The 14367-nt window shown below is 44.4% G+C and overlaps 1 protein-coding gene across 2 annotated transcripts; it reads left to right on the top strand.

The window, feature by feature from the left end:
* The first annotated feature begins 257 nt into the window (after positions 1–257).
* Positions 258–13039, top strand: si:ch211-225b11.4 (thyroid adenoma-associated protein homolog). Of its 2 annotated transcripts, none has more exons than XR_006843236.1 (31): positions 258–467; positions 575–755; positions 838–924; positions 1005–1032; positions 1115–1263; positions 1371–1493; positions 1605–1725; positions 1943–2088; positions 2174–2258; positions 2335–2471; positions 2717–2914; positions 3008–3737; positions 3835–3987; positions 4114–4223; positions 4324–4484; positions 4567–4736; positions 4819–4983; positions 5081–5229; positions 5366–5503; positions 5588–5692; positions 5783–5983; positions 6067–6217; positions 6689–6941; positions 7490–7726; positions 7804–8008; positions 8431–8619; positions 9445–9704; positions 9810–9968; positions 10054–10320; positions 10490–10604; positions 10710–10851. XR_006843236.1 is itself a non-coding variant. In XM_046387402.1 (31 exons), the coding sequence occupies exons 1-31, from the start codon at positions 346–348 to the stop codon at positions 10955–10957; spliced, it is 5631 nt and encodes a 1876-aa protein (XP_046243358.1). In that variant the 5' UTR covers positions 258–345; the 3' UTR covers positions 10958–13039. The 2 variants fall into 2 exon arrangements, 1 of the variants encoding a protein (XP_046243358.1); XM_046387402.1 differs by having other exon boundaries at positions 10402–10604; positions 10710–13039.
* The last annotated feature ends 1328 nt before the right edge of the window (positions 13040–14367 follow it).

Genomic DNA, 14367 nt, shown 5'->3' with positions numbered 1-14367 from the left:
CAAAAGCTAAACAATATCTGCTAAATAATATTCCCCAAATAGAAGTTAATAATAATATGTTTGAATGATGTGACTGATTAAAAAAAAAAATCATTAACAAAATTAAAATTATTTAAAAATACTTCATTAACATACTTTCTTCTTCACTGATATTTGCACTTTGGACTAGCTGTCTTAATTCGAAAAAATAAATAAATAAATAAAACTGACCTCTAGGTGGCAGCATGCCGCTTTAATACTGGTTTGAGAAGAGTAGAGTTAAAGTTATATCACGTGACCAGAGTATCAGCACATTGCCAATGTGTCTGCCAACATCACAGTCTCTACAGTGGGATTAACATAACGATGTTTTCGTTTGAAGACCTCATGACAAGTCTTCAAGACTGTGTGATCTCCGAGGACCGTGCAGCGGAAAATGTCAGGCAAACCCTCAGGGTCTTCACTGATAAACTGTCTGAATCCTCCAGGTTGGTATCTGTAATCTCAGCATGTTTGAGAACAACAATGTGTCGGTCCCATTTTAAATGAAGCGTGATAATAAGTCAGTAATTACGCCTGCATGATTCATGAACAGGAGTAGCGTTAAAAGATGCAAGGAGCGCTGCTTGGACGAGGCTGTCCAGCTGCTGAGACGAATCCCAGAGGCGCAGCTTCATGTTTTAGAGGAAAACCACCTCCTGCTTCTTGTCCGGCTCCTCATCTCCATGCAGCTGCAGATGGTCAGCATCTCCACAGCCTGTCGGAAAGTGGACCAGGTCAGCTTTACAACATCTCTGTTCGCTGCACAACCCTTAAAACAAAAGGGAATCTCGTTGTAACTTCACATTTGTTTGACAGATGTTGCAACACTTGGCCAAGGTGGACCAGCAGTTGGTTTTTAGAGAAACCCATCACTGTTTGCACTCCATAGTCCAAACTGACCAGGTACAGAGCTCTCACTTCACCAAGATCTTACATATATTTGCACCGTAGGTAACTTTTACCGTTTTACTCCTTCTTTCCAGATCTTGTCCTATGAGGATCTGCAGAGAGGTTGGTGCTGGCTAACTGATGTGTCATTACAGCATATCGCTAAATGCAAGTTTTTATTTTATTTACTTTCATCTTTTTTCAGCCTGTATGTTCCTGGAAGACAGCGCTGTTGGTCGTGAGGTGTGCCGAGAGTCGTACCTGTCCTTGCTGAACAAAATGTCCGAATTATTCCCTGTTGTCTTGCGAGAAGAATCCCTCAGAGATGGACCGCTGTGTTACATTGCTGTCAAGGTACCCGGAGAGCGCGATGAATCGGACTGTTCTGTTAATCACAGACTTGTTGTGAGATCTTTGTGGCTGACGTGAGAACTGTGATCTCTGATCTCTGATCTCTGCAGGTGTGCTTGCAGATATTTCAGCTGTTGTCCAGTGAAGTGGCTCCTCTTGTGTGGGTCAAGGAGCACAGGGCCCCGGCGGTGCAGACGATCCTACAGGCGCTTATGGACATAATACTTGGACAGGTTTCTAATTAGATATTAATTCATAGTTCTGAGTCAGTCACTCTAAAATTGGAGGTCTGGTAAGTTGTTACCTTTTCTTCTTCTTGTCAGTCGCTGTGTCCTGTCTTGCAGTGCTGCAACAGGGACGCTCGTTTTCTGGCAGGCACCGCTGTGGCCATGCTGATCACCACGGCAACGGAGAGCGCAGCGGCACGAGCTGCTGCCTGGAGTCTGCTGCAAGTCTCACATTCAGGTGAGTAACCGCGAGCACTGGTGGACAAGCAGCAAGACTTGATGTGGGGTCCCGTGGGCAAAATGTAAATAGATTTGGTCTGTTTTAAATCCTCTTTCTTTCTCTGTTGTGCGCACCCCAAAAATCATGAATGTTATTTACACTACAAGTTCTACACCCGGGTGTGGGTGCCTGGAGATTCCCAACAGAATACCTGTTACTCCCGTTTATTTCCCAGAGCCCTGGCTGCTGACTGTTGGTGCCCTCCAGGTACAGTGCAGCCCTGCAGAGACGGACGGAGTGGACAGGCTGGCTGTGATCAGAGGCCTCCTGACCTGCTGTCGACCTCACATCTTGCTCAGTTCACACATGGATGCCACAGACGTAAATCTAGCTGAAGTTCAAAATGCTTATTGCTTTTGTTGGCACTTGCTTTTACTGACCAATTCCTTCGTTTCCTTCTTCCCAGACGTGTGTGCTGCTGAAAGGTTTGTTTCCTGTGGTCTGTGGTCTGTGCGAGGAAAAGCTGGATTGCCTCTACTTTGCCTTCGAAGGTGAGTAATGTCCACATTGTTTCTTCATGTCCTTAAATGGTAATGTCGCCTATTAAAATGTGAAACGCTGTTGCAGCATTAACGCTGTGGCTGAAGAAAGTGAAGGAATGTCTGGCTGATATCTGGAAGTCGACAGGCGCTCGCCTCCTGCCTGACGACGGCAGCCTGCAGCAAGAGCTCATTCACATTATGTGGTCCAATGCAGAAAGCCCAGTGAGTCAGATCATCATTGTTCAATTACTGCAGTTCAAAGCCTGGCAAAAAAATTTAAGAATTTATTTGACTTTTTCATTTTAAAGCCAAATGATACAGGATATAGAGCACTGTATGCTAAGAAGTTGTGCTTGATGTATAGTTTGTTTCATCTTTAAGAAGTGTATTCCATATTCCATATTTAAAGACATATTGCTGGAGCTGTGGAATTGTTCACTGCCGTCTGTCTTGTTGCGCTTTGGCAGGTGGAAGGTGTGTCAGAGTTTGTGCGTGGAGCCTTTAGTCTGTTGCTGGAACTCTATGACATGGACTCCAAGCAGTTTTGTGACACAAAGAGGCCTCTTTATTTCACTCTACTTCAGCGAATAATCAAACTACCTTGGGAAGCCAAAGCCAAATATCACCGCCTTTGTGCCCTCCTGCCATATCTGGGTACTGACATGGTGAGGCCTAAGGGTTATTACAGGGTGAATACCGTTAGAATATTGTCTGAAGCGGTCATGATGACTTTGGTGCATGTTTCTTTAATCGATCAGGTGCTGGATCAGTATGCTGAAATGCCCAGTCACCTGCTGAAGTGCTTGTCGACCAATCACCTGTCACCGTGTGCTTCGGAGCTTTACAAGTGTCTCATCCAGCAGCAGAGACGAGAGCTCTGCGACGGCTCGCAAAAGTCTGCTCCGCACACTGAGCAGGATCTGGCCCGTCAGTGGGCGAGGCGTTGGCGGCCTGCCCTCCATGAGGCGCTGACATCTGATGTGACCCTTCTGCAGAACAACAGTTCAACACACTTATTACCCTGCACCTTTCAAGTCTTCCCCTCAGCTGTGGATCATCTGCTGGCCTCTCTGGATCCGTTCGTCCCCGGCCACCTCCACGCCTGGGCCTGCATCATGAGCTCGTATCGAGCCACCACCGGAGCCTCTCTGTGGGCTCTGCAGGGGACCTCAGCTCTCGAAACCCTTGAGCTAGCTCTAGGATCTGCAGATGACAAAGTCCGTATCGCTGCTCTCAACGTCATCTGCTGCAGCCCAAAGACCAAAGACACTCCAACGACCAAGGAGATGGCAATAATGAGGATGTTTATTCCTCAGAACTTTAACTGTGAGTCTTCGCCTTTTCGACAGCACCTTCAGGCCGGTGTGAAGAGATTTCTGGTTCGTATCAGAGACGGCTGCCTGGCGCATCTCAAAGGAAAGAAGGGAAAAAAGAAAGGAGATGCCGAGTGCACAGAGGGCGAACAGGATATACTGGAGCAGGGAATAGGTGAGATAAATGCACTAAAAATTGCTCTAAAGTTCTGATTTATTTAATATATCAAGTGTTATCTGCTCGGCAAAACCTTTTCTTGTATAAAATGTAGGGTTTGTGGAATGGTTGGGTCAGCTTCCATACAGCTACCTGGCACCAGGACACAGTTATCAGAGGAAGAAGACTGCATTGCTGTTGCTGTCTGCGGTGCTGGAGACCTGCACAGACACCTGGAGCCCAGACAAAAAGAAGGGACAACCTCCAGGTCAGTTTGGAGAACAACCTAATTAAAAAAGAATATCTACACACTAATCTATAGCACTAGTCATTTTTAAATCTCATTTTGTCCACATTTGGAATTTAAATGAACTTCATGAAATAATTTTTGCAGCAAATATGGGGTCTCTTATTAAGTGTGCCCAACAAAGAGGACTTTGGGACTTCATCTGCAGGACAAAGCAGCTGGTCCTAATCAGCTGTTTAGAAGATTCTACAAATGAGGTAGAGCTGCATTAACTTGCGTCACCTTTGTTTTATATGGCTCAAATTACAGATTGAGGTTGAGGTTAGAATAGTTCAAAGTGTTTCTTTTATTTTACAGATTCGAGAACTTTCAGCCGGGTTACTATTGAGGTTTTTCCCACCCAGTTTTCCCGATGATGTTGCTGCAGCGCTGCTCACACGAACCAAGCAGCTCCTTTGCAGTCCTCGTGTGCAGGAGGCTCAGATGGGAGCGCTGATGATGAAAGTCCTCCTTCAGAAGTGAGACTCGCCTCCCACATACCCTCTTTCAGAATAACAGATACTAAAGACAGGCATTTTTCAGCTGTTGTTCTACCTGTAGATCACAAGACCAGCCTGAGGACTGCAGGCTGAACAGGAACATTACTGTCAGCAGTGGAAGTAACTCCAAGGCCTCCTGCATGGTCAGATTTCTGGTGAAGGAGCTAGAGGAGCACTATCTGACAGCCAAGGCTGACATGATGCTTGCTGCCAGAACCAAGCCTATACATGGTGAGACCTAAGACCTACACCACCCACATCTCCCTCAGATGATGTTTAGCTTTACATAATCCTGTATTGATTTATGTTCCAGGTGTTCTGAGTGCTCTTCAGAGGTGTTTGCTTGAGGCACCTGACAGTGTCTCTGACGTACTCGACCGCAGTCTGACCACTGAGGTGCTAAGCCTGTTGGAGAATATCTCTCTGCTGCTGCTGGGTGTTTTGTACGGAGACCTGGACGCTTGCGCCGCTGAAATTGGTAATGATAGAGCAACATGCAGAAACAATACAGATTTAGGTTATTAATTTGACGACATTTCAGATTTATTTATGACACTGCACATCTTTTGTTGCAGATGCCCCTCCTTCTTTTTGCGATATGGGAAACGCCATCAGTTCTCTTATAGCCCAGGCTTCTGGAGGGGGCCAAGGGGATGGAGAGGAGTGTATCCTGCTATCTGAAGAGCACAGCCTCGTTCTCACCTGCTGCTGGGTCTCCCTCAAGGTACAACAGAACCATATACACCAATGAGATTCATAATTGGATATCTCAACATCGCGGAAGACATTTCAACTCAGTATATTTGCTGTGTGTTTGTGTATTTTTTCTCAATATTATTTGCTCTGTGTTTTCTTACCAGGAAATCGGAATCTTTTTAGGTTGTCTGGTGGAAAAAATTCTCTCTGAATCCAAACCAAGCAAGTGCCTTCTAACGAAAGAGGATCTAATGAGAGCATCGAAAGTATTCAAAAATATTCTTCTCAAATGCCGTCACTGGGTAAGTTTTAGAAATCTGTGCAGAAGCATTAAGCCTGAACCAAATTCATTTCGAGAAAAACAAAAACATTTTTCTGTCCACCAGGGGGCAGTAGAGGGATGCTGTGTGGGCTTCACCAAGTTCTGTGCCTCTTTGTTAAGCAGCAGTGATACAGAGATAAAGGATATCCCGGCCCACATGCTGAAACAAGTGGGTTGTGTTTCTGTGTATTCTGCATTAATAAATGGAGATGCTGAAATGCTGGCTTATAGATATATTTACTGTTATATTTATTTCTAGGGCTTGCAGGTAGTGCAGTCTCCTCGCTCCACATCTGTGACCCGGCGGGCTGCAGGATTGCCTATGCTTATCCTGTGTGTCCTGTCAGCCGGGGAGGCCAATAAAGCAAGATCACTGTTATCACACAGTATGCAAACATTACTGGAGACAGCCAAGACCCCTCTGCGTGAGAACTGGGACCAAACACTGGACCTGCCGCAGGTGCGTAGACACAGCAACAACAGGGAGGATATCGGTCTTACGCAAACACAGATGCGCAAACGTTACTGTCCTTTCACTTGTAGGTGTGTGCGGTCCACACTCTGCAGGCCCTGGTGCGTGGTTCAGGTCTGGGAGTAGCTGTTCTTCAGTTTGCTCCTGCTGTAGCCATCTTGTCACTCACTCTGCTCAGTTCTCCCTGCTGGGCCATGAGGAATGCTGCCCTGCAACTTTACAGTAAGACACCAGCACATCTAGAGCTTTGCATTTTGTCTGTAATGGTCATATGGAGGATTAAGTTAATAATCGAGCTTATCGATTAATCTAATGAATCCATTATTTATACAGTTAATTGCTAAATTGTTTTGTTTATAAAATGGCAGAAAGTAATAAAAAAAAAATTCCCATTGCAATTTCACAAAAGCCACATTATCATAGTCAAATGGAGCCTTTTGTCTGACCCGCAATCCAGTCCATAGCCAAAGCCATAATCAGTTTCAAGTAACCAGTTTACTATTACAGAGGACAAAAAATATCGGAAATACTCACATTTTAGGTGCTGGAACCAGTGAATGACTGGCATTGTTGTTTAAAAATTGATTGAAACTATTAATCAATTGTTAAAATAGTCTCTGCAACATGACGTTCTGTCTCAACTATTTTTTTCAGCTCTAATCTGATACTATAGTTATTAAAATGCGTTTTCAGGTTCTCTGTGTTCGCGAATGCTTGGCCAGCGGCCCAGCAGTGAAGAGGATGGCCCCGCCCAGCATGGCATGTCCCCCTTTGCCTTCTTCTTCCATTACCCTGAGCTCCAACCCTTCCTCCTTGGGGAGCTGAGAGGGGCAGCACAAGACCTTCAGGGTCCATCTAATGAGGCCAAGCTACACCTCCAGCCCTCGCTCTACCCCATCCTCACTCTGCTAGCTCAGCTCCAGCCTGGTGTCCAAGACTCAACAGAGTGAATACTTTTTGCATATTACTACACAGTGCTGGTTAGCTTAGTTTAGCTTAGCTTGTATAGATTCAAAGTGGGGGAAACAGCGGTTTGTCTTTGCCCAAAATAAACAAAATCCACCATGTTACATTAACACGTTATATCTTGTTTGTTAATAAAAATGAAAAATTGCATTAAAAAATGCTCCCCATTAAAGCATGAATTGTTATGTTTACATTTCTTTTTGTATGAATCAAACAAACAAGATATGACGTGTTCAGTATTGAGCTCCGGAGTTGCTGGCGGGGGACTTTGTTTGGGCCCAGCCAGGCTAGCTGTTTTTATGTGAAGTATTTTAAGATTAGCTAAACTGCTGCTGATGAAAGCTTCTTCATCCAACTCAGGCCAAGAATGCAACATGTTTAACTTTCCTTTTAATAGCTTAGCATTTTATACTTTATACAAAGCAGTGATGAAGCACTAAGTTTTGTACGTGTACACTGAGTTTATACGGTCTTTATACGGAAAGTTATGTGACTAACTTCTTGTCTTCATTGGGTTTCCTTTACCAGAACTTTGTCAGACTTCCTGCCTCCTTTACTCCAGCTATCTGCCAGCCCTATTTACAGTGTGAGAGTCATGGCCTCGAAGGCTTTGGTTGCCATGACTCCCCCTTCAGAGTACATGAACATCCTTATCAAACTCATGGCTCAACTGCCCAGTGTAGAGGAGCGCTGCTGTCACAACCGCCTCCACGGGCAGCTGCTGCAGATCAAAGCTGTTCTGGAGAGAGCTCTGTGCACGGACAGGTGAGACTTAAAAGAGCTGTTTATGCTTTCATCAGACACTTTCAGGCTTTGAATTCGCTCTCTGTTTCTCTGCCCAGTGCCCCTTCAGCTGACCTGAGTGACGTGCTGAGCAGGATGGATGACTCGCTGTGGCTGGTGACTGTGGCTCAGCGCTGCCCCCTAGTGAGAGCCGCCTACCTCGGAGTGGCGGAGTCACTGAGGAGATTCTGCTGCCAGACCTACTTGTCAAAGCTCAGTGACACACTTATGCACGACCTTCAGACATCTCAAGAGGAACGTCAGGTATGTGACACACATGTATAAAAAAGTAGGGGGACTTGGAGACTTTTAAGCCTTTTATTCATACATACACAAATAGACAAAACAGCAAAGGTTCTGAGGTTTTTTGAGTTTCTGAGTTTGGGTTATTTCATATGAGATATTTCTTCCTGTGCGCTTTGCCTATGCTCTTGTCACTGGTTTTAAGTGTCTGAAAAAAATCTGTGCAGAATGTAGCAACAGTTACACCAAAATATGAAGACAGTTTGTATTTTCTAACTTTATGTTGTCAATCAAATATGATCAAATTACCACCAGCTAGCCACACAGTCCTGATGAAGCAGGTTTCTGAGGCTTTTAGAGCATTAAATGAATTTTTTTTTTCTTGCAGGACCCCATCACCGGCAGATATCTCTTCTAATGTTTTATCTCTCTCATCACTATAGATTGGGTTGTCATCCTTCCACCAACAAGCCGTACACTTTCTGTGTGCAGATCTAACACTGGCATGTCGAATCTGGGACAGCTTCTCTGCACTGAGCCCTGATGTGAGGCTCTCGTTGGTCACATGGGCAGCGGACGGGCGGGGTTCACAACAGAGCGGCTTGAGAGAGGTGATCCTTAGGGTGTTGCAGGTGAGACAGGATCTGCTCTCCAGACTTCAGCACAAACATAAGAACCTTTCCAAAAACCTGTCGAACAGCTTTGAGCGTAACAGCCTTCTTAGAACACAATGAGAGGAAACGTGGGAAGCAACGATAGGCTTAAATATAATGCCAAGTTAGGCTGAAATCTGGCTTGAGACCCCCACTCCCTACCCCTGATATTAGAAAGGGTGTGTCTGTAAACTATTATATTCTGTAATCATGGCGACTTAAGTACAGTTCAGAGGATGTCAGTCCCTTTTTCATTTGTTAGTCATGTAGGTCACTTAGATAAACTCCCCAGCATGTTGCATTATCTGGACCACCCAGTCTGCCCTCTTATGTGTGTCCTGTTCAGTGTTTAATTGACTCCCTTTTAAATAAGTTTGATAAGATATTACACTGCGTATCTACAGACAGCAGGTAAAGGCAGGGACTGCTGTTCATGTGGCCTAGTTATTTATTTTACAGTGTTTGTTGGCACTTACTCTGTCATTTAGTTTGATTAGAGGACCCTGTTGTTGTATAGCTTGGAAGTAATGAACAAGAAGAGAAAGAGAATGGGATTATCATTTCAACTAGGAAAGCAGATTCTGTTTGAACATGCTTTTTATTGTTCTGACATAGTTGTTTATATTTGGCAAACATGTCATTTTTTATATTAGTGGCGTTTTTTTTCTTCGTAATATGCAGTGATGTTGATTTCTGATTCTGCATCTCCTATATAATGCCAGTCAGGGTATGCCAGTTTGGCCTTGAAAGGCGTCATTTGACAGAAGTAGTTTTAAGGACTGTGGTGATTCTCTTGATCTCCAGTCAAACCTGAGGGAGGCGTTGTTGAGCCGCAGCGTGGAGTACCGCAGGGCCTACCTCGCAGCCCTGGGAGTCGCAATGGCTGGAGGTGGTTTTACTGCACCCCAGCATCTTCCTCAGTCAGCTGCACTGGAGGAACCAGTTCTACCTGAGTGCCTGAATCTCTTGCTGAGGGACCTGGAGGAGCAGCGAGGTGGCCCAGAGTTTCTGTCCCAGGCTCTATATGCTGTTAGTCTGCTGCTTTCCCAGTGGCCAGACTCCAGGTTTGACTTGTTTTATATTCTTTTTTTTCCCAGTATAGAGTCACATAATGAAATGTTTCTACTTGCAGTTCTGACCCTTTTTTTCCCTATCTCTGTGCAAATCAGTCTGAAGATATCCATGTTCCAGCGCTGGTGTAGCATCCTGGAGCACCAGCGGTCCCCGGATGCCCCGGAAGTGCTCAGGATGGCATGTGCTGAAGCTCTGTGTGTGGCAGGAGTTCCACTCATGAGCCTGAGAGAACTCAGCGCTGCCACCATGAGCAGGTGTGAAGGAAATCAGTTAGCGTGCTGTCAATCAGATGACACACACACGAGCAGAAATTAAACCTGTTGAACCTTTGTGATTTAGGTTGATCAGCACAGGCCTGTACTTGCTGCAGGACCAAAGCCAGCAGGTGAGGATGAAAGCGGCCTGTTTTACCTCCATGCTGCACCATGCGAGAAGAAGAGAAAGCCAGAGGAGCGTCTATTTCATGCAGGTCAACCAGGCTCTGCCGCTCCTGTTGGACCTGCTGCTGGAGGAATGCTGGGATACTCCTGGCACACTGGAGGTGCTGCTGTCTAACCAGCTTCAGCCTGACCTCAGATCTGTGCTGAGAGAGGCCTCGCAGACGGGGTATGTTACCTCTCTTAATCAATACACTTAACAGATCTTCCTTTAGTGTTGCTCACTTGTTTTCATTGCTCTCTTTCACAGGTGTTCCTCCTTGTATGAGCAGGATGAAGCCAATGTGTTTGCAGAGCCTTCTGTGATGTCTGCGCATGTTCTGCCTTATCTGCTACAGATGGCTGAGAAATACTTGGAATCCCCTGCTTTGGCACAGAGCCTGAGTGCATGGGCAGAGGAGAGTGCTGCACAGGTGCTGGAGAACCTTGCAGTGTGCAAAGAGCTCCAGCCAGGTACCTTATTAGATTATCAGTCTGGATATGAGAATGTGTTTGACAAATCTATATGCAATGATGAAATTCTCTGTATTACAGCGTGATTATTTCTTTTCTCTCTAGGTGAGACATTGACCCCAGCCTGGCTCGCTCTCCTCGTGGACCCGCGTCTCCACAGCACCCTGTGTGGCCTGTTCACCAGGGCTGCCCTTCTCTTACGTCTGTTGGAAACATCTGATGATGTACGACACCTTTGTGATCCTTCGTCCTTGCACACGAGTTTACAGGAAGTTTGTAGCCTTCTCAGTCAGAATGGCGTTCACTTTCCCTCTTCTCTAACAGCCGCTGTGGCTGCAGAACTGCCAGTATGACAGAACAGAGTGGTTTTCCTATGACTATCAGTGAGCAAAGCATTTGGCTGATGAGGCCCAGGATGAAAGTACCTGGATATGTCAGTGATGCCTATGTCATCTGAATGTGCAGCATTAGTCTTGAATGAGTGTTGCAGCTGCTGATGCTGCAGTACACTAGCAGTACAGTCATGCTGACTTAGTTATGTAAATCAGTTGCTCGGTCCATTTTAATGGGTAATTATATTGCCTGTACAGAGAAAAAACGTGCTGGATATTAGTGTGACAAAACAGCTGCTCTTCATAAGATCTGTTTTTGTTACCGTTTTTGAATAAGAGTTTATAACATTACATTTTCTGAAGCTTTATTCATTTTTAGAATATAGCTGTTTCATGCAGGGCAAGTTGCAAAGCCCCAGATCAGTCTTATTGATCACTGCCCCCTCCCAAACGATATACACTTTTTTTTTCCCAGAGTGTCCCACTGTGCTGAAGTTTGTTTGTCATGTCTCAGCAGTAACAGTATTAGGGCTTTGACTGATGCAGTGATGTAATGCAGCAGCATCAGGAGCAGTTGGCTGCTTGTTCCAGTGGGGGGATATCGTGTGTGGTTTAATGGTCCGTTAGAGGCCTTCTGCCTGTATAAGTGCTCGTTTTCCAACCGCATGAAGGGCTGAATGTGATGGACTGGATCTGATAACGAGCCATCAGTTGCTCCGCAACGGACCGCACACTACAGCAGTCTGACATCATGCGATAGCCCACTGCTTTTGTTTGAGATGGGCGGCTCTCAGGAGTGGACATACACTGACATGAAGGAGTTTGTACATACATGACTATGGTTGGCCACGTTGGGCTTTTAATTAAATGTACATGGAAATTTTTATTGTTGTTTCCGCATGACTTTTATTTCCTTGAGTAGATTTTCGGGGCCTGACCAAGCAATTTATCAAAATCCAACTTTAAAACAGCAGAGTTGCAGGTTTTTACTTTAGTTTTTTCTGTTTCACTCACCTGCATGTGTACATAAAGTACATCCATTTCAGTTAATGTTTCCATTGTGTATGCCAGGAGCGTTTTGTTTGAGAGCTTATGCAACAGCTGTGACACCAAGCTTGTATTAATGATTCATACGTAAAGCTTATGCAATGCAATCCTTGAAACTCATTACAAAATGAACACCTGTTGATGCAGAGTTCTCGTAGAGCTCTCATAGAGCTCTGCACAGTAACACGTGCCTTACAGGAAGCTACAGATGTTTCAAAACAAGATAATGCTGGATAATGAAAGTTATGGGGTAAAACTGTGACATTAACATTTTTTCTCAAGACTTGAAGCATCTTATCAAGAATCCTTGCAAAATTTGAATTATGCCACACCATTGACTGTGTGGCTGTTGCCAGACAAAAACAAAACAATGTACTTCAGTTTCATAGATTCATAAGCACAGCACTGCACAGACCCTTTAAAGCACAAACGGGGGCCTGAACTTTACGTGTGGTAGGGTTGTCAATTGACTAATCATTGCTGTAATCGACGGCTTAATTTAAATGAAAAAACAGTAATGTGGCTTTCTGTTCCCTCTGCCAGACACTGCTTGAACAATGAGCGCACTGTTGTGTCTTCTGCCTTCTGCCTCGACCTTGAAAACAAAGTTTCAGAAGGGAGTTTAAAAACAAGGCTGAAATTTTTCCTACAGGCAAAGTTTGTAAAACTGGAAAAAGATCATCTGCCTTTCTGAAAGCCTTTGCTATTGTTACTATGAGTGCAGAGTCTCTTAGTAAACCTCCATCCTGCTAATGAAATGATTAACTGTGGCAACAGGGAACAAGGCCAAGTAGGTACAACCACTATTATTAGGTGTGTGTGTGTACATGTGTGGACCGTTTGGAGCGGAGTGTTTTTCCACTGAAGCAGACAATGGATGTTAGCTCTTCAGGTTAATGGAAGCAAATATTTTTTATCTTACAAATGGAATTGCAGTAACAATATTATCAAATGAATATGAAATTGCTTTTGGAAAGAAAGCATTGTGTTTTTTGATTTTTTAAATTTTTTTTTAAGAAAAGAACTGTTCATGCTGAATATATTAAAGTGAATTACTGAGGTTGTGCAGCAGTGTTGTTTTTCTTAAGGTCAGTGTTGCTTAGTTTCATTCTTCAAACAATTTGCAAAGCTTGAAATCCCCAGAAAGCATATTGCAAACAAGGGCCATTGCACCAGTCAGTAATCAGTCTGTAGTGACAGGCTTTGGCTTCTGGTCTGTTATGGCTCTTTTGGTGCGTGATGACGGTCTTCAGTATTTACAATCAGTGGCTACTATGTCAAAGATGTTAGCATTAGCTTTAACTCTTGACATAAAGTTTCAAGACTGGTGAAATATTGCCCAACTCTGGACTTCACTGAATCAGTCGACTTCAGCTGAGTTTAGTTATGGAGGTCAGTTTATGAAATTTAAAGAGATTCAAACAAACTCACTTGTGGTAAGTAAGCCAAAAGTGAAAAACTTGACTTGCAGAGTCAGATTTATAAAACCAAATTTATTAAAATTCTGATGATAAATGATTGTATAAATTAACAAATTCACTAAAACACAACATCAGCTCTGTTTAGGCAGTGATGGAGATCAAAAAGAAAAAAATCAAAACAAAATAAAATTTTGACTTTTTATCTCATTGACTTCTTAGTCAAAAAATCTTTAACTCACTATTGCTTAACACTGACTTTCCATGAGCTTCCACTCGTGTTGTTGGTCACAATCGTGTCCACCTTTCTAATGGCTTTGTGTCACCCAGTGCCTGCTGGGAGAGCAGCGTGTCACGGACACAGCCGGACAGATGCCGTGTGTTTGCTCCAGCAAGTGCCTGAAAACTGGGTGAGCATCTGTTTGAGAAGTGGCTTAGTGAACACTGACTCAGACATTGGCTGCCCTCTTTACCAGGCAGCCAGCAATGACACAGGACCTCGCTGCTTTTCAGTATCCCTGCTCACTGACACTTAGAGGTAAATACTATTGGCAGCTGTCCTTTACCAGCCTGCAGTCCTCTTCTGCTCCATGGAAAAACACAGGCCCCGTGGGATGGAGAGGAAGCCTGGGAAGCAGTGAGACAGGATTTGGACTGGATTTTGCTGGATTCCCCTGCAAAATTGAAAGGAAAAGTAGGGCAGCTATTTATAGGAAGTCACGGGAAATAAAATTGGCCTAAGCATGGAAAATAGTGTGGTGTAGAAATTCTGAGGATGGATTAGAAATAAACAATTGCAGCTTGACCAAAAATGTGAATAACCTTTACTTTTTACTGTCCATGCGGACTGTTTTGACGATGATCTTCTGACGTTTTACGATAGCTGCCACACTATTTTTCAGCTGCTTTGCTGTGTGTGCGTGTGTGTGTGTGTGAGTGTGTGAGTCTGCTGAAGCTCCTCCTCCT

The sequence above is a fragment of the Scatophagus argus genome, chromosome 4, assembly GCF_020382885.2.
Source record: "Scatophagus argus isolate fScaArg1 chromosome 4, fScaArg1.pri, whole genome shotgun sequence".
Lineage (NCBI taxonomy): Eukaryota > Metazoa > Chordata > Actinopteri > Scatophagidae > Scatophagus > Scatophagus argus.
Note: the sequence above shows the minus strand (reverse complement) of the source record. Positions and strands in the feature narration are given on the sequence as shown.

Bases quoted from the DNA above. Each gene is read 5' to 3' on its own strand.
- si:ch211-225b11.4 (XM_046387402.1), top strand. From the start codon at position 346: ATGTTTTCGTTTGAAGACCTCATGACAAGTCTTCAAGACTGTGTGATC. The intron at 2,472-2,716 runs GTGAGTCAGATC...GCGCTTTGGCAG, and splicing joins GGTCCAATGCAGAAAGCCCA to GTGGAAGGTGTGTCAGAGTT. The intron at 5,984-6,066 runs GTGCGTAGACAC...TTTCACTTGTAG, and splicing joins AAACACTGGACCTGCCGCAG to GTGTGTGCGGTCCACACTCT.